At 41.6% G+C, this 20,335-nt stretch overlaps 2 protein-coding genes across 2 annotated transcripts; one reads left to right on the top strand and one right to left on the bottom strand.

Moving 5' to 3' along the window:
• Positions 1-2,870: 2,870 nt before the first annotated feature.
• gngt2b (guanine nucleotide binding protein (G protein), gamma transducing activity polypeptide 2b) lies at positions 2,871-3,180 on the bottom strand. Its single transcript, XM_061233219.1, has 2 exons — positions 3,097-3,180; positions 2,871-2,999 (listed from the first exon to the last, which is right to left on the bottom strand). The coding sequence occupies exons 1-2, from the start codon at positions 3,178-3,180 to the stop codon at positions 2,871-2,873; spliced, it is 213 nt and encodes a 70-aa protein (XP_061089203.1).
• Positions 3,181-9,293: 6,113 nt separating this feature from the next.
• On the top strand, positions 9,294-18,830 carry tmem101 (transmembrane protein 101). The gene is made up of 4 exons (XM_061232076.1): positions 9,294-9,424; positions 11,283-11,463; positions 11,548-11,694; positions 16,535-18,830. Exons 1-4 carry the CDS (start codon positions 9,294-9,296, stop codon positions 16,841-16,843), a joined length of 768 nt encoding a protein of 255 aa, XP_061088060.1. The 3' UTR covers positions 16,844-18,830.
• Positions 18,831-20,335: the final 1,505 nt, after the last annotated feature.

Below are 20,335 nucleotides of genomic sequence, written 5' to 3'. Positions count from 1 at the left end.
GTGGAAAAAAGTAATTGATCTTTAGGTGAAACTGATCTTGTGAATAGCTGGAATAATACTATCAGCCTGCATAGGAGTCTCATTTGCATCAACTTCCCATATACCAATTAAATGTTCCACCACATGAACAGGCTTCATTATCCAGAGTGGCTGAGTAGGAAGGAAAAAGGGGATGGGGGGAGGACTAGAGAGGATAAAAAAAGAAAGTAGAGGATACATCAGGGTATTTGGGCTAATGAGATCAGCAGCTCAGAAACCCAGGATGAATTTGTGAGAATGAGCTTAAGAGCCTGGGAGGGCAGCTGGATGTATGAGGGGGAGTATGAATCCCTTCATGCTCACAAAACAGTTAACTGACACATTAATCACAATTCCAACAAACATAAAATCTTTGCACGACATTTAAATGCAGTTGCCAGACTTCCCAACTGACATCGGATGCAAGGATGGTAGAGTGTGTGTGGATGGGAAAGGTTAAGTGTTCCTATGCAGTATGCTTCATTAATATGCCCATAATAAGAATCTGTGCATAGAAATTGCAATGGGAGTTTTTCATTGATGCCAATTGTATGGTTTTTATATTTGAATCTCTTGACCCTTTTACTATGACCAAGCTACTATGACTACAGCAGTGACCAAAAACAGCTGTTTCCTGCTCAAAATGAAAAAAGGTCATTTGTTTGCTCAAAACTTTATGGATCGTGGGGGGGGGGGGGGGGGGTTGTTCATTTTTATTTTTCAATAAAAATAGATTCTCAGTAGCTAAACTCATAATGAGTATACACCACAGAACATGGACAACTTTCTTCCTAGCAGCATTACCCATATGAGGGTCAATGGACCACATTCAGTTCTGTCTGTGATGCCCTTTGATGTACACATATACCTATACCCCTTTTACACACAAAACCCACGATTGACACAAGGATATTAAATATGGGTTCAACCCGTATTCTCTTCACACAAATTCCAAATTACCACAAGTGTATTTCTGTCAATGTTCCATTTTTTTCTGCTAAGCTGTCTAGCAGAAACAATGTAGTTTGCCATTACATAGTGATTCAAATCCTGCAAATGCCTTGTAAAAACTACATTAAAAAATATTAAAGTTAATGTTTATATTAATGTTATTTAATATTCAATGTTACCTGTGATAACAGAACCATCCTATTTTTTGTGTGAATCTAGCTGTGAATCTAGCCAGCCAAAATAAAGGTACAGTATAGTTTTACAGAATCAAATATTTATTTCTGTTCCGTTTATTTTTAGTTATAATAAATCAATAACCTCAATGGCATTTGCCAAAACAGTAACTGTCATATAAAGTGCAATCACATAAACAACAATAGTCTAAACTGTAAAATAGCCAAGTGGATTCTTATGGTTGAATGGTCACCACTTGCATTAGCCATAGCCAACACATTCGATCTGATGCGGATTTAAAATTATCCACCTGCGTCTCGCTTCCATCCAGCAGTCAATTTTGTCCTGGTTCTTTTTACGGCAAAAAGTAGGCTATTCTTTAGCAACAGCTCTTAAGTTCACTTGTACAATTTTGATCTCATTTACATTTACCATGTTAAACCCATGTAAATTGCAGGTTGTGAGCAGGGTCATGGACCCGGATCAGATAACACAGGTTGACTTGAGTTTTACCTTGGTCATGTGAAAGGGGTATTAGCAATATACTACTAAGGAGTAGGGCCACCCTTAACCTTCAGAACACCCTCAGTTTATTTTACGATACTGTCATACAACAGTCTGAAGTGAGAAGGAAATGCTCCAGTTCTTTGAGGGATAAAGGAAGTGTAAGTCTAAATTGCACTCTGCACTCCAGAGCTTTCCATAATGCTTTAATGACATTTAGTTCAGGAGATCGTGGAAGCATTTGACCTCAACCTGGGGGATATACTATGACGCAGCGAGCTAACCTCCAGGTTAACCACAATACTGATTCACTTTTAATCTGGGTATATCGCCATGGTAACTTATGCTGGGCAGATAACCTGGTATGGTTCATGCTACTTTATTTAGTTTGCTGAATAATTTAAATTAATATTTAGTTGTAATGCTGTGTACAATAATATTATAATACAATTTTCGCCCCACCAGTTTCAGAACTGTGGTGCCACCTCTGCCAGGAAATAGTGAGAAACTCCTCTTTATAACTAGCTGTCCAGCCATAAGTAGCACAGAAAATAGTAACAGCACTTGGAATCTAAAAAGTACAAGCAAACTAGCTGACAAATCTTTCCCTAATCTTGATGATTTTCAAAGCTATTTTAAATTCTTGAGGCTTGAGTTATGGATGAGATATCTTGGACAGCATGATTACATGTGAATTCTGACCTTATGGAAGATGAGGGCAAAAGTAGACCTTGCTTTGTGTGATTTGGTGATTAATGCGGAGTGGTTAACCTGTTTTGAATGGAAAAAAAGATGATGCAAAAGAGGTCACAGCTTTGCATAGCTAGGCGAGCTTTATTTACAGGCAAACAGAATCATTTCTGCAGTGCAAACAAGGCTCTACTGGAATGCTCTGAAGCTGTCGAACAGAGCCAGCTTCACTGAACATGGCAGGGATCCTGGGGTGAAGAGCTTCTTTGATGAATAGGGCAAGAAAGTGGCATGGACAGACCAGAACAGTCAGAACAGGAAAAAAATAGTTATTCCTCCCACTAATGTTTCCCAGGATTGCCTGTGATCAATCTGAATGTTGACCTAAACCTTATTCAGTGCTATTTAATTCCTTTCCAAAAGGAAAAACAAACAAAAAACAATCTAACCATAGCTGCTTAGTTATTGTCCTCTCTTCGTAGATCTTTGAAATGTCCCCATCTATTTGCCCGGGGTTACCCCTCTCCCCCGGGCTAAGTTATTATGCAGCCTCCCTTCTCAGGCTTGTAGGGGTTTGCCTCCTCTGAGACACCTTTGATCAGGGGGTCATCACCAGACTGACTGTCAACCCATTCCATTAGCTCTTGGGCTGTAACTGAGACCTGGGGGAGAAAGAGGGCATGTGTCATTTGGTTGTTTAATCTGTTTCAGCGTTCAGCTAAATTGGGTCAAACACCATCACCTTTTGGAAACACTCACCTTCTGTCGCTCAGTCTTCACCTCCTTCTTTAGCTGGTCCAGCTCCATCTTGAGGAGATCCTTATCTGACATGTCCCGTGCCATCCTGATCTAAGAGTTGGAGGTAAGAGGAAGCAGAGTGAGAAACAAAAAAGTGAAATGAATGAGTTCATTCACATAAAACTGTTGAAACCGCAATCCCTTAAGTATTAGATTTCTACCTAGATTTCTGTTACAAGCCACGAATACATCACTATAATACTGTCCTGGGTATTATTAATACATTATTGAAACTGAGCATTGTGCATTATGATCAATGAAGATACCTAACTACAAACTTCAAAAATAGATCATGCTTCTTCAAGGTCACTTTTCAATAAAGATACGCATAAAACATGTGTACACCATGATTTATTAAATGTTATTCATTTTCATATCGGCCTTTGTAAGTAAAATGAGTTTAAACTCATCATAGTTCTTAATTATTTATCATTTCTCCGCATCACACAAGTATTTCTACATTTAGCTAAGTCTGGGTTAGGGTGGCCTCTGGTGTATAAAATAGGCACTGTATGGCTTAGTCTCAATTTAGCAGGTCAATAGGGGGAAATGACAGCAGTATGACACCAAAAGTAAGAGTCACTGTCTCTACTGTTAAACCGGTTTAGAGGGATTTCATAGAGGCTCTCACATCCTTTGAGAGAAGTGATGCATGTGTCCACATGTACATACAGTATATGTGTTTGTTTATGTGTGTTTTTATGTTCTGCATTTTCATATATTGACATTTATTAATATCTGACTGAGTTTGTAACATTACTATGAATATTGTCATTTATTTTACCATGACAATATTCTATTCAACACTGTACTGTAACAAATTATATGACAGTGTTAATTAATTAGATGTAGCAGTATAATTGGCAAAACCTTGTAAACCATATGTACACTTTACATTTTGGATTTTACATATGACAGATTATCTCACACCAGATTTCCAGGATTCTACTCATGTATTTTGTAGTATTGTAGTTTCACCTACACAGGCGGTGTTATCCTGTTTTCATGTCTCCAAAAGTGTCTGCCTATTTTAATTTCAGCAAAGACTAAAAACAGTTGACCTTCATGTTTTGTTCATTGTAACAATCAATCTTCAATTCATTGGAAATAATTTATTGTAAATAATCATACGTATGTGATGACATTCATGCTTACTCCAAATGTATTTTACCATTGTATTAATCACATAACTTTTTCATGATGGAACACAAACACAAACATGAATATTTGATTTCACTAGAAAAGGTTATATACATTAAAAACCTGCTAATACCAACTTTCAGAATTAAACTGAAGAAGCCATCCAAAAGTGAATGGTACAAGATGTTGTCGTACCTTCATTTTATACCCATTCAAAAATGTAAACATCAGCCAATAAAACTTCAACCATTACTTTATATATGCCTTGAAAACCATAGACAGGTATGTAGACAATTGGATGAAATCTGACAGCAAGGAATATACCCAAACAGTACGCAATATCTCTCTTCAATACTTTTTTCCCATATTCTTTTCCCACCTCTCACAAACCTGATTTAAATATTTATTTGGATCGGTCATAAGCATTTGAAACATATAAAATGTATTTCCAAACAGCTGTGCTAATCCACAGTTTTTGAAAAGAAAAAATAGCACACTTACCTGTTAGATGGTGGGGACTTTCTATGAAGAATCTCTGTGCCTTGTCAATAGCACTGCTGGAAATAAACTGACTACCTTTACTCTGTGCTGTACCTGTCCTCTTCAGGGGCTGGTCCAGATGGCTTTTTGGAAATGGTTGACATGGGGGAGGGGACCAATCCCTCTGATCACATTAACCAATCAGTGCAATTAACCCGGAAAAGTCAACACCAAAACCAATTAACTTGGGTAAGTGGGAGGTGGGGGGAATATAGGGTTCCAATATCCAGAAATATTGGAACCCTTGATGTATGCAAAAAAACACAAATATATAAAAATACAAGTATTGACAAACTTTATTTTCCAACATTTTGTTGAATTCATAGTTCCACAGTGCCCCTGGACCACTGGCAGAAAAACACTAAACACAAAACATCAATGACCCACTTCCATATTTGGTAGTAGGTATGAGATGCTTCTCCTTCTATGCATTCCTCTTTATTTTATTTTAATTAATTTACAAAATGAATTAACCATGTATGTATTAATGTATTGCCAATTTTATTTACAATTGTTAACTGTTAGGGGAGCCAATCATTTTGACACCTATGGTTTTCAGAAAAAAAAGAGATTTCTAGATATTTCTAGATAATTGAATAAATGTATTGAAATAAAAGTTATTCCTCCTATATGTTTGAACATAACATATACAGTAGATTATTATTGATGTTGTTTACTAAATACAGCCTTTTTTCCTATTTTTCTCAAGGGTGCCAATAATTTTGGAGCCCACTGTACTTGCAAGTGATTTACATTTGGCCATATTATCATGTTGAAAAGGAATGTCGGTTCCCTTAAAGTACAGTACACAGACCTCTAGAAAGCAGTCCAAAAAAATACAATTTAGCCATTAAAGGTACATATGCTTATGCTACGCCAAGGACCCGGATCTTCACCTACCCTGGCTGATGCCCAGAACCTTAGTTAGTACAGTATACCACTGCCCAGGATATTTTTCCCTGGAATTCAGTCCAAGACAATTATTAAAAGCTTAAGCCAATGAGATCATGGTTTCTCAGAAAAAGTATGTTAGTTCATTATGTTAGGTAGCTGTGAGTCAGCAAAGATTATGTTTCATCTGTAGATAGCTTCTATCATTGCAAATCAGGTGATTGCAGATAAATATGCTTCTGTCTTTCATATCAAACCCCTGCTCGCCTCAATATTCCCCTCAATGAGAACAGAAACATTAGTCTTGATCTCTGTGTGGAGCTGGGTTTTGTTCATATGGTGTTGGTTAAAGCTGTAAAAAATGTGAGTATTTAAATGAAAATGTGACCATAAGTACAAATGAAAGTAACACCTTACATTTGCAAACTGAACAGGTGATGGGGATCAGCTTTAAATGAAAAACAACACAGCATCCTACAGTGTCGAGTTTTCAAAGGCACCATTGCAGTTTGAATGTAGGGTCTGGTTTATCCAAAGACAAGCTCTTTGCCATGTTTGTGTCATCCTTTAAGCTTATTGTAAGATCTGACCTGCCCTTATCCGCATAGGATTTAGTCCAGTCATTCTTTATTTAGCCTAGGTGTATATGCTGATCCTTCAACAAGCAACATCTAAAGCTGGTTGCCAGAATATGAAAAGATCAGGTGCGTAGAGACAAGGCTCTCCTATCACCCAAATTTTAAGAAAAAGTAGAAATAAACTATTATTTATGAATAGAACAGAAAAACCTTTTTCAGTACAAAATTGTTCAACAGAACATTCGTTTCAGGGAAGAGAGGTATAGGGAGAGTGCACAGATGAACAAGAGATAAGTAAGCATCGGATTTCTGATCTCTCCAAGGAACATGAAGTGAAACAATATTCTTCAAACTGAAGCCCACATACAAAGGAGGTGCAGACTTACATTCTGGAAAGCAAATAAAATATATGCCTGACAGTATTGAGCTGGTCAGAGGAGGACAGCTGTTTTATGGCACACTGAACAAATACAGGGGTTTTCAGAAAGTATTCAGACCGTTTCACTTTAGATCACATTTTAAATTGATGAAATTGGCCATTTTTGCCCAAATCTCCACTCAAAATGACAAAGTGAAAACATGTTTAGAAATGTCTGCAAATGTATTAAAAATAAAAACTGATTACTAAAAACCAGTACACAGATTACTATTCAGAGCCATACTTCAGTACTTTGTAGAAGGCCGTTTGGCAGCAATAACAGCTCAAGTCTTCTTGGGTAAGTCTCTACAAGCTTTGCACAAATTTGGGCAGTTTATCCCATTCTTCCTGGCAGATTCGGGATCCATCAGATTGGATGGGAAGCGTCTGTGAACTGCCATCTTCAGGTCTCTCCACAGATGTTCTATGGGGTTTAAGTCGACGCTTTGGCTGGGCCACTCAGGGACAGTCAGAAACTTGTCCCAAAGCCACTCCAGTGTTGTCTTGCATGTATGCTTTGGGTCATTGTCACGCTGAAAGGTGAACGTTCCAGTCTGAGGTCAGGTTTCCTTCAAGAACCTCTCTGTATTTGGCTGCATTCCTCCTTCCCTCAATTCAGACCAGTTTGTCCCTGCCACTGAGAAGCTGCCTTGAAGTTCTGCCCAAAGAGAATTTTTGTCTCATCAGTCTCATCAGAAAATCTTTTTCCTCATGCTCTCAGAGTCCATGCAGGCTGTCATATGGCTTTTACTCAAGAGTGGTTTCCGTATAGCCACTCTACCATGAAGGCCTGATTGCGTGTTGCTGAGATGGCTGTCCTTCCGGTAGGTTCTCCCATCTCTGCAGAGGATTCCCAAAGCTCTGTTAGAGTGAAAGCTGGGTTCTTGGTCACCTCCCTTTCCAAGGTTGGCCGGAGGGCCAACTCTAGGAAGAGTCCTGGTGGTTCCAAACTTCTTCCGTTTCACAATTATTGAGGCCACTGTGCTCCGGGGAACACGTTATGGGTTATAGTGTAGATTGATGGGGAACATGACGATTTTATCTACAACACAATAAAGTGTGCAATAAGTGAAGGGGTCTGAATACTTTCTTAAGCCACTGCACTTGTGCACTGAACAAAAACATAAAGTATTCTAAAGACCAAATACAACAAATAGCATATATACACAGTGGGCTCCAGAATTATTGGGCACCCTTGATTCATATGCACACAAATATCATAATTGTCTTTATTTTCCAACATGTGTAAAGTGTTTTTATGAAATGAAATCAACCAAAGTCACATTTTTCAAATAAAAAATTTCTTTCCCCAAGAAACAGGTTTCATCATTATTGCCACTCCTGGCTTAATACGTTGTGCAAACACGCCTGGCAAAGATGACAGCCATGAGTATTTTCCTATAATTTGTGATAATGAAAAGGTTAGAGAACACATTTGGAGGGATTTCTGATCATTCCTCCATGTAGAACTTTTCATAATCATTGATATCCTAGGGTTTGTGCTCATGGACCCCCCTCTTCAGTGCTTCAGTGCTAATCCTTCTCTCCTCTTTTGCCGCCAAACATGTTGATAGCATGTATGGCCAAAATTCTTAATTTTGGTCTCATATGACCAAAGCACTCCCTTCCAGTCATTATCCCTATATATGGTATAGAGGTGCCATATGGTTGATTTTTGGTGACCCCAAGATGCAACCAATCACTGCCATTCTTAAACTGTGATGCTTGGGTTCTTTATGGTCTCCCTCACCACCTTCCTCATCATCCATGGGGACAACATGCACTTGCATCCTCATCCTGGCAAATTTGCAACCATTCCATATGTTTTAGATTTTTTATATGCAATAGGAATGCAGAAGGCATATATGCAATAGGAATGAAGGTTCATTGTTGTGAAAAATCCAGCCTGACTAGGGTAAGAGAAAAGGCCCCAGTGAAAGGGATGATTAGTGGCGGCTGAAAAGCCATCGGGAAGGAATGGAACTGCTATAATGTGACTGCGAGCTTTGTGTTGGTAGACTGTGTAAGTTACAGGATGAGGGCATTTGAAAGAATGCCTTTAGAATGTTTTTGGTGTCAGCAGTATGGACAAGTGGCAGCTGTATACTGGAAACCAGCGCACAGATGTAGAAGGTGTGGAAATAATGGGTGTTCAGCGGAAGACTAAGCTACCGAAAGAACAGGCTGTATGTTTTCATTGTGGGGAAAGCATGAAGCAGATGCAAAGCAATGTGGCAGGTAGAAGATAGAATGGGAGGTGGAAAAGAGCTCAGAAAAAGCTGTCATATGCAGAAACAATGAAGAGAGTGGTGATAGAAAAGAGTTGTAAGGAAAGAAAAGGACCAAGTTGGGGCCGAGGAAAAACAACAAGGTGGCAAAGGAATTGTACATTATTGTACAATTGGACAGGTTGGGGTATTTGTGTCTGTGCATTTAAAAAAAAGTAAATTACAGAATTAAACTAAAAAGAGAAACAATAAACATCCAGTAGGTGGCAGTAATGCACTATACTTCGTTCGTATACCACAATAAAACGAAGAAGAAAAATAGAAGCGTGAAAATGCGTGGTTGCAGTTCCGCCCCTAACAATCATGGCTGCCCCCAGCAGGAAAGAGGTTTTTCGACTACTCTCTCGATTCGGAGCGATTATTTTGACCCGATTTGGGTTTTGGAACTGTTTTAGTATGTTAATGTTATTTGCTGAGCGAGCAGATATTAAAAGGTAAGTTTTCTGAAAGTCAGAATTAAGGTTACATATACGGGTTGAGGACAATAATGACCTATGTATGGGGATTTACATGCACATGATATGGCTCGCTAATGTTAGCTAAATTAATCCTACCGACCTAGCTAGCTATGCACAGAGCATCGTCCGAATCAGATTCTAATTGCTAAATAAGCAACATTGCAGTCAATGCTTGTGTTTAGATCGTCTAGCTAGTTTCCCATTGGGTAAACGTACAATTGATAGGTTCCTGAGCCATATCTCTCAAGAATCTAGCCGAGTAATCTGGTAACTTGGTTAAACCTATTGCTAACTAAATGTCAATTGTATTGTTTGGTGGGGAGATGCTATAGCTTGAAAAAACTAGTATCTAGCCTACCGCAAATACTAGCAAATTGACTGACGAGATGTGTTTTCTTATTCACTGTTGCTCCAGTCGTACTTTTGGCTTTAAAGGCGAGGCGTCATGTAGAGTATTGCGACAAGTGCTTTGGTACAGTTTTTCTCCATTGTTCGGATGCATTGTTGGCAACTCTGGTCTAAGATTGCAAAAGCAGTGAAGACAACTTCAAATGCATTCCTTGAACTCTTAATTATTTCTGGTTCTCCTCCCACTAGTTTTCACACAGCTATCACTTTGAAAACATTTAGCAACGTTGAATTCACCTCAGAGGCTTTTGCTCACTATATTCTCTATCTTATCTCAATATAGAGAAATCTTTTGCAGCTGTGTAGGGTCATTCACTCTGTGGGGAAACTGCAGAGCAACAAAACTTTTGACTCAATAACCAGTTGAAGTCAAACAGTGACACACCAGGTTAGTCATCCATATCAAAGAAAATGGAAGCAAAGGCAGTAGGAGATGCAGTCGTGTGAAGTAGAGGTACAGGTGTGCCAATGTGAGGTTGGAGAGCTGGACAAAGCTCAAAAAAATTATGTATAGCAAATGAAATGTGGGCAGCAACTCTATATAATGTAATCAACTGTGGGCTGACATTCAGAGAAGCAGGCATGAGGGTTCAACCAAATCTGGGCAGATGAACGGTTTCATCATGTATTACTACTACAATGGCAAAAACATTTTTTTTACTCTATACACAATACTGTAGGGTTGAGAAAAGACCAGATGCTGGTGGCAAACAAGCAACATTTGCAGCTGAACATGCCCTCTGCCTGAAATATAAAATTAAATAGCTATATAAAATCATTAGAGACAATGTTGTCTTTCCAAATATCTCCACTGTATATCTTGCCACTATTGACCAGGTTTTGTAGAGGAATATGGTGGTAATCATGAAGTAAGTCCATACGTTTCTCTTTGAACAGAACACTGCCATAGTGAAAGAACTGGTATGCACTCTATTGTCTGAAATCATATGCTGTATGACTGCTTGGAAAGGCCTAATGCAAATATACAGGCACGATATGGGATAGGAAACATCTATAAACTGTCGACAGCCTAAAACATTTATTTTTCAGTTTTTTGTATCGGGACTAAATGATTCCTGGTGTGAACTTATGATTTCATGTGTTTTGAAAAAGTGAGTTATTTTTCTTTTTGCTTTCTTTAGTGAGGAGTTTGCGTTTTCTTTTCATGTGGTTTTGCCTTTTTCCGGGGAGTCTTTCATTCCACTGGTGGTTGCCCAAATTCCACCAAGCTACATTGTAATTATCATGATTGGTGGGTTTTCCAAGTAGTCTTCATCCTCCACGCCCTTGTAAAACTCAAATACTTGCTTAAGTCAGCTTGCCAACATGGTTACCTGATGCTTGTCTTGTTTGAAATTCAAAACTTCAGGGCTACCGCAGCATGGAAATGAATCCCCTGAGAACTGAAACTTTTGTTTATCCGCAGGAAGCCTGACATCCAGGTTCCCTACCTGTATATTGACATGGCAGCTGCCGTCCTATGCGCCAGCTTCATGTCTTTTGGGGTGAAAAGGCGGTGGTTTGCACTGGGAGCTGCTTTGCAGTTGGCCATCAGCACGTATGCCTCACACATTGGAGGGCATGTGCTTTATGGAGATTGGTTGAAGGTGAGTGCTGAGGTAATGGAACAGCCAGATTATTGCTTTGTGCCCTGATAGAGCACAGCTCATTCCCCATTTTGTGACCCACAGGTGCGAATGTACTCCAGAGCTATCGCCATCATAGGCGGTTTCCTTGTGCTGGCTAGTGGAGCAGGGGAAGTGTACCGTCAGAAGCCCCGTACAAGGTCTCTGCAGTCCACTGGACAGGTGTTCCTGGGGATATACCTCATCTGTGTGGTGAGAATTCTGAAGACCAGAGCTGCTAATGTGCAACTACTGAATACCTATCACATTCAGTCATCATTACTAGTGTCTGTCAGTGTGTCCACAACACAGTCCAATTGTTACGAGACCATGTGTTTATTAAATTAGTTTCATTTCTATGCAGAGGAAATCTGACCTGACCAAGCATTGACAAATCAACTGCAACACTTCTTCATTCGTTATACCCAATTCAGATATATATACAGTACTGTGCAAAGGTTTTAGGCAGGTATGAAAAAATGCTGTAAAGTAAGAATGCTTTCAAAAATAGAAATGTTAATAGTTTCTTTTTTATCAATTAACAAAGTGCAAAGTGCAAAAATCTAAATCAGATCAATATTTAGTGTGACCACACTTCAAACCAGCATCAGTTCTTCTTGGTATACTTGCACAAAGTAAGGGATTTTGTAGGCATATAGTCAGGTGTGTGATTAACCAAATATCCCCAACAGGAGCTAATGATCATCAATTTAATATGTAGGTTGAAACAGAATCATTAACTGAAACAGACACAGCTGTGTAGGAGGTTTAAAACTGGGTGAGGAACAGCCAAACTCTGCTTCCAAGGTGAGGTTGCTGAAGACTTGTTTAATGTCAGTAGGTAAGGTAGTTATACTGCATCAGCAGGGTCTCTCCCAGGCAGAAATTTCAAGGCAGACAGGGGTTTCCAGATGTGCTGTCCAAGCTCTGTTGAAGAAGCACAAAGAAACGGGCAACGTTGAGGACCGTAGACGCAGTGGTCGGCCAAGGAAACGTAGTGCAGCAGATGAGACACATCATGCTTACTTCCCTTCGCAATCGGAAGACGTCCAGCAGGGCTATCAGCTTAGAATTGGCAGAAACCAGTGGGACCCAGGAACACCCATCTACTGTGCAGAGAAGTCTTGTCACAAGTGGTCTTCATGGAAGAATTGCGTCCAAAAAGCCATACGTCCGATGTGGAAATGAGGCCAAGCGACTCAACTATGCACGAAAACATAGGAACTGGGGTGCAGAAAAATGGCAGCAGTCAAAATGTTAAATATTTGGCTGAAGCTGAAGGCAGTTTTTTCAACCAAGGGCTGGAGAGCAGTACAAGAATTAGTGTCTGCAGGCAACAGTGAAGCATGGTGGAGGTTCCTTGCAAGTTTTGGGCTGCATTTCTGCCAATGGAGTTGGGGATTTGGTTAGAATTAATGGTCTCCTCAATGCTAAGAAGTACAGGCACATACTTATCCATCATGCAATACCATCAGGGTATTACAACAGCAGGACAACAACCCCAAACATACAGCCAATGTCATTAATCTTCTGCGTAAAGAAGAACAAGGAGTCCTGGAAGTGATGGTATGGCCCCCCACAGAGCCCTGATCTAAACATCATCGTGTCTCCTCCAACCCACAAGGCAGGCAATGTCCTAGACCTTGTCTTTGTGAGGAACTGCTCATGCTCTGATTTCACGGTTACCCCTCTGCATACATCTGATCACCACTTCATCTCATTCTCCCTCCCTCTTCCTCCCCATCCTCCTCCCCCTCCTCCCACCTACCCTTCCTCAGCCCGCCGTAACCTCCGCTCCCTCTCACCCTCTTCCTTTGCCACCACTGTCACCGCCTCACTCCCCCCTCTCGAATCCTTCTCCAAACTCCCCGCTGACTCTGCATCTGCCGTCCTTCTTTCATCTCTCTCCTCTGCTTTTGACTCCCTCTGTCCCCCTGTCTCAAAGCCGCCTCGCACATCCCCCCCGTCCCCTTGGATATCTGACACCCTCCGTACCTCCAGGGCCAGCCTCCGCGCAGCGGAGAGGAAGTGGGGGAAATCCAGAGATGCTTCAGACCTCACAACTTACCAGTCTCTCCTGGCGGCATTCTCTTCCGCTGTCACTGCCGCCAAAGCTAAATACTATCAAACACAAATTCCGACCTCCTGTTCTAACCCCCGGAAACTTTTCTCTATTTTCTCCTCTCTCCTCAACGCACCGGCACCTCCTCCTCAGTCCTCCTTCGCTGCTGATGACTTTGCTGATTTCTTTGATGAGAAGGTCACAGTCATCCGCAGATCCTTTACAACCACCGCTCCCCTCACTGTGCCCTTCCCCCCCCTCTAGGCCCATCCCTTCCTTTTCCACTTTCTCCCCCTTTACAGACTCTGATGTTTCTCAACTCCTGCTCTCCCACCGCCCCACAACCTGTGCCCTTGACCCTATCCCCTCTTCTCTTCTCCAAACTATCACACCTGACATTCTCCCATTTGTCACCTCCCTTGTCAACTCCTCCCTGTCTTCCGGCTGTTTTCCGGCATCTTCCAAGAGGGCCCACATCACTCCGCTGCTAAAAAAAGCCTACTCTGGATCCCTCCATCATCCAGAACTACCGCCCGGTATCTCTTCTTCCTTTCCTTTCTAAAACTATAGAACGAGCCGCTTCTACTCAACTTTCTTCTTTCTTTTCTAACAACAACCTGCTAGACCCCCATCAGTCTGGCTTCAGATCGGGCCACTCGACAGAGACTGCGCTCCTCTCCGTCAGTGAGTCACTCCATGCCGCACGAGCAGCCTCCCTCTCCTCTGTCCTCATTCTTCTAGATCTCTCTGCTGCCTTCGACACTGTGGATCACTCCATCCTCCTGTCTGCCCTGTCAGCAACGGGCATCTGTGGCACAGCCCTGGACTGGATTTAGTCCTACCTCTCTGGTCGCTCCTTCCAGGTTGGCTGGGCTGGTTCGGTATCGACACCTCGGCCCCTCGCCACAGGAGTTCCCCAGGGCTCAGTCCTAGGCCCGCTTCTTTTTTCTCTTTACACTCGTTCCCTTGGCCCTGTGATCACTGCACACGGGCTATCCTATCACTGCTGCGCGGACGATACCCAACTCTTCGTCTCGTTCCCGCCGTCTGATACGCAGGTTTCAGCCCGTATCTCTGCTTGCCTGAGGGACATCCAGAGCTGGATGGACAACCACCATCTAAAGCTCAACCCAGGCAAGACTGAAATGATATTCATCCCTGCTAAAACCTCTCCCCATCTGGATCTCTCCATTTCCCTCAGGGATACCACACTCACGCCGTCACCCAGTGCAAGGAACCTCGGCGTGGTGATGGACAGCAGACTGTCCCTTTCCGAGAACATTGCGGCGGTGACCCGGTCTTGCAGGTTCTTCCTATACAACATACGGAGAATCCGCCCCTTTCTCACCCCCTACTCGACCCAGCTCCTGGTCCAAGCAATGGTTCTGTCCCGCCTGGACTACTGCAATTCCCTCTTGGCTGGCCTCCCAGCATCCGCCATCAGACCCCTCCAACTTATCCAGAATGCAGCAGCTCGTCTGGTCTTCAACCTTCCCAAATACTCGCACGTCACCCCCCTGCTTACTACAACCTCCACTGGCTGCCTGTCATGGCTCGCATCAAATTCAAAACATTGGTGCTAGCCTTCCAAGCAGTTAAGGGGTCTTCCCCAGCTTATCTACAAAAAATCATCAGACCCTACACCCCTGCCAGACCTCTTCGTTCAGCCTCCACAGGGCGCTTGGCACCTCCCCCTCTCCGAACCTCCACCTCACGCTCACGACTGCTGTCTGTTCTGGCTCCACGGTGGTGGAACGAACTCCCCGTTGAGGTCAGAACTGTAGAATCTCTCCCCACCTTCAAACGCAAGCTGAAGACACACCTCTTCAAGCAGCACCTCTCCCCATCCCTCCCTACCTCGCTGTGAACCTTAATTGTTGTCTCTGTGACTTGCTTTGTGTATCGGTATTTTTTAGTTGGCTAGGTAAGCAGTGTTTTGATAGTTAACTTTGGTCACTTTTGCTCTGTTTGTTTGTTTCTTGTTTATTAAAAAAAAAAATTGGCCCTCGTACTTATCTTTGTTGTACAGGTAGCAGTTCAAATTGTACTTCCCTCTAGGGTCTTTCAGCAAACTTATCCCTGGTTATGGATATGCACTTTGTTGTACGTCGCTCTGGATAAGAGCGTCTGCCAAATGCCAATAATGTAATGTAATGTAATGTGTCTGTCTGGGATTACATGTAGAGACCGAAGCATTTGAGGCTGCCTAAACTGTGGCTAGTTCTCCAAGATCAGGGGTGTCCAATCTTATCCAGAAAGGGCCGGTGTGTGTGCAGGTTGTTGTTTTAGCGCAGTACTAAGACAGCTGATTCTACTCATCAAGGTCTTGATTAAAGACCACGATTAGTTCATTAGTATAATCAGGTGTGTTACTGCTGGGTTAAAACAAAAACCTGCACCCACGCCGGCCCTTTTAGGATAAGATTGGGCACCTCTGTCCAAGATGTTTGGAACAACCTACCTGTGTGCAAGTATACCCAGAAGAAATGATGCTGCTTTGAAGGCAAAGGGTGGTCACACCAAATATTGATTTGATTTAGATTTGTTCTTCTGTTCATTCACTGCTTCTGTCCATGCATTTTGTTAATTGATAAAAATAAACTAGTAACATTTCTATTTTTGAAAGCATTCTTATTTTACAGCATTTTTTTACACCTGCCTAAAACCTTTGCACAGTAGAGTCTTTGCATTGCACATTCTGTTCTTTTATGCTGTCATACAGCATTTTGTCAATTATTAGGCAGTAGTTTTGTTGTTTGTAATCTTTTCATATTTTCATAGAAAAATAATGTACAAATTTGCAACCTCGCCAGTTACTTTGAAATGGCGTCAGTCTAACTCCAACATACACAATAATTTACATACAAATTATTTGCCATATTGTTTTATCCACTGCTTATACTGCTTATATTTTTTTCTGCCACTGTTGATGGCATGAACGTTGTCACGGTAGCACCAGGTTTCCAGTGTAATTATGCTGTTCTCTGGCAGGTGTATTCCCTCCAGCACAGTCAGGAAGATAGGATGGCCTACTTGGACCACATTCCTGGTGGAGAGCTCACCCTGCAGCTCCTGTTCGTGCTGTACGGAGTGCTGGCGCTCTCCTTCCTCTCGGGCTACTACGTGCGTCTGGCCGCCCAGATCCTGGCCACCCTGTTGCCGCTGGTGGTGCTCTTCATAGACGGCAACATCGGCTACTGGCACCGCAGCCGGCATGTGGAGTTCTGGAACCAGATGAAGCTGATCGGGCATAACGTGGGGATCTTTGGGGCGGTGCTCATCCTGGCCACAGACGGCTGAAGAGCTGTTCCTCGATGAAGGGCAGCTGTCCGTCAGGAGTTAGAATGGCAGGCAGGAAAGCAGGGCATGTAGGGGTATGCTATCCAAAAGCCACCATCCTTTTGGCCCTTAAGACTAACAGGCACTCTGGGGTGGGGTATGGAAGGTGCGTGAGCTCATGAGCTCGGACTACACCCTGCTTCTCTCGTATGCGAAAGAAAAGAAACGGCCTGCTTTTTATCTTGAGAATATGAATGCTATGTTACATGACAATTATTTTGTAGCATTTTGCGTCTGGGACTGAAAATCATGGCATATTCATGGGTATTATTTTATCTATTGTGAAATGGGTATGCTTTTAAAATCAATGTTATATTCTGGTCCACTGAGGGCAGGTATTAAATAAATTTTGAATACGGGGGTGAATAATATAGCTCTGCATTTAGTTATAGTGCTTTGCTTTGATTAGTTTCGGAGGGTCTGTGTTTTTTTTTCTTATTAAACTGACAGAAATGCTCCATTGCTGATGAAATATAAAATTATTTTGTACATTCTATTATATTAATAGAACAATTATTGTACCTGTTCTTTAAAAAAAAAAAAATCTTACAGTGCAAATATAAAATACATGTTTTAAGGCTTGCTCTTGCCCCTTGGCACACAGGCAACAGAGTGTGTTTAGATAATTTAGAGGTAATGTACAGTGGTGTTTTTTTTTTTGCATGTTTGTCACACTTAAATGTTTCAGATCAAACAAATTTAAATATTAGTCAAAGACGACACAAGTAAACACAAAATGCACTTTTTCACACAGGGCCATGTAGGTTTGGATTTTTTTTTCTCCCTTAATAATAAAAACCTTCATTTAAAAACTGCATCTTGTGTTTACTTGTGTTGTCTTTGACTAATATTAAAATTTGTCTGATGATCTGAAACATTTAAGTGTAACAAACAAGCAAAAAAATAAGAAATCAGGAAGGGGGCAAACACTTTTTCACACCGCTGTATGTCTTCCATGCAGCACTGCTGAAAAGAGTACACAGATTATATGATCTGGGATTAAGCCCTCAACCCACACACTTTTATTACATGCCTTTCCCAACCTACCTGGATCTTGTGAATATATTTTTTTTTTAAACATGGCCCCATTTTTGGCACTCCCTCAGGTGCCGGCCTTACGCTGGTCGTATGTGGGCAGCTGCATTGAAGTAATGTACAAAACCTTCACCACTGCGCACAAGTACAAGTGTACAAGTAAAATATGGCACAGCAGCTCAGCAACTGTTATTGCAACCATACATTTAAAGTCGGGATATACACTCAGTGATCCCGTTATTAGGCATTTGTTCGTCTTTTTTAAACTTAATTATTGTCTGCATACCACTGTTGCAGCGCATGCTTATTTGAGTTACTATCACCTTACTGTCTGCTTGAGACATTTTTCTCTGACCTCTCAAAAACGTGGTGTTTTAGCCCTCAGAACTGCCGCTCACTGGATGATTTTGTCTTTCCCACCAATAAACTATAGAGACTGCTGTGCACAAAAAGCCCAGGAGATCAGAAGTTTCTGAGATCCTCAAACCACAGTCAAGGTCACTTGGCTCACAGTCCTTCCCCATGCTGGTGTTTGGTCCAAACAACAACTGAACCTCTTGACCATGTCTGCATGCTTTTATGCATGGAGTTGCTCCCTCATGATTGGCTAATTAATTTGCCTGATTAAATGTTGCATTATTGAGCTGGTCTACAGGTCTACCTGAGTGGCCACTGAGTGTATGTGCTGTAACATGTAGTGTGGTTGACTTGAGCCTTTTGGTGACATCGTTTCCGGCATTGTGCCTCCTCATGGCAATCTTACTCTAAGATCTGATAACTCCTGTGAATCTGTAAAGGCATTCCATAAAGCTTATGCTTGCCCTTTTCCAAGTTCTGCAATGGGTGCTACAAATTGGATGTGATCATTACAGGGACTGTGAGAAGTAAAATGCTGCTCGGCCCATAACTGAGACGTCAAATGTTTCTGTGTGTATTTTTTACAATAAGACGCTCTCAAATGTAAATCTGGCTTGTGTAGGGTTCAGCCGGCATTTGCGGATCAATTGACATGCGTGCATTCAGTGATGCAAGTTTGTGAGTTTTATTTCGAGACTTTCCTTGAATTGTGGACCGCACATAAATAGCTACCCTTTCGCATAGAAATAGCTGCTTGCCTTCTGTTGTGCTCAACCAACAATCCACTCGTTAAAATAGTAATTATTAAATACAGCTAAGAAAGACTGTTTGAAACTGCATACTAACACACTACTCATACTAAATAAATTTTAAAAATCAGGTAATATGTGTACTGTGTATAGTATGTGTATGTCATATGCCAAAGATGCCGGGATGATCTGCTATATCCGCCAAAATTTCCAGTATGCAGCTAGAGCATAGACAGATGCTCTGTGGGCCAGAGCGCACTTCATGTCTGGAAGCTGGTGAGTGAGTCGGAGATGGACGGAAAGTTTGGCAGCAGAAGGAATTTTTGAAAGTTTTTTGAAAGTGAAATAAGATACGAAGGGGCACGTAGCAACAAAGTCTACCATGAATGTAATACAATAAACTGCATTTGGACATTGTAATACCAGGTATATACAGTCCCCTCCAAAAGTATTGGAACAGCAAGGTCAATTCCTTTGTTTTTGCTATACACTGAAGACAATTGAGTTTGAAGTCAACAGATGTACATGAGACGACAGGTCCAAATTTCAGCTTTTTCCTGGTATTTTTATCTAGATTTGTTAAACAACTTAGAATATATCACCTTTTGTATCAGACCACCCCATTTTTAGGTGAGAAAAATCGGAACATGTGACACGTGTTTCTTGACAAGAAAGTTCTGGGTTCGGCCAACAGTGAGGATGTATGGTTGTTTACCCTCTCTTTCCCGCAGGTGTTCATCGATGCTGCACCCTGCCTTCCCAGACACTCATCTGGACACTCATGGCTGGTCGGTGCTTTGCATGGAAGCCCATCGCCATTGGTGTGTGAATGGGTGAATGAGAAGCATTAATTGTACAGTGCCTTTGATAAAGGCGCTATATAAATTCAGGCCATTTACCATTTCATCTGCTATATCAACTGATTTGTTCTGACGGATCCAATAATCCATCCAAATACTCCTACTGCAGGTACAGCCAAGGGGCATGGAAGAATAAATTAACTCTAACTAAAGTGTTGTCTCAGTATGTCTAAGATTACCTTTTGGTCCTCATGAGGCTTCAGAGAAGGGTCACTGCAGATATTGAGCTTTGTGATGTTTCTAGCTTTGCCTGTTAGTCTGGATAAAATCTCTTGGTACTGGTCAGCTAATGGCAAACCTCTCTTTCTCAAATAGGCAAGCATGAGTTCTTCCCGCTCGTGAACTGACTGTTAGACCCATCACCTCTAAAGCAAGGGGGTTCTTTCATGTCCAGACTCATTTAATGTCAGTCAAGTTAAGTGGAGGTGAGTGTCTGTCCTATACTTGTGCTC

This window comes from Conger conger, chromosome 2 (assembly GCF_963514075.1).
Source record: "Conger conger chromosome 2, fConCon1.1, whole genome shotgun sequence".
Taxonomy (NCBI): domain Eukaryota; kingdom Metazoa; phylum Chordata; class Actinopteri; order Anguilliformes; family Congridae; genus Conger; species Conger conger.
This window is presented reverse-complemented; position numbering and strand designations above follow the sequence as displayed.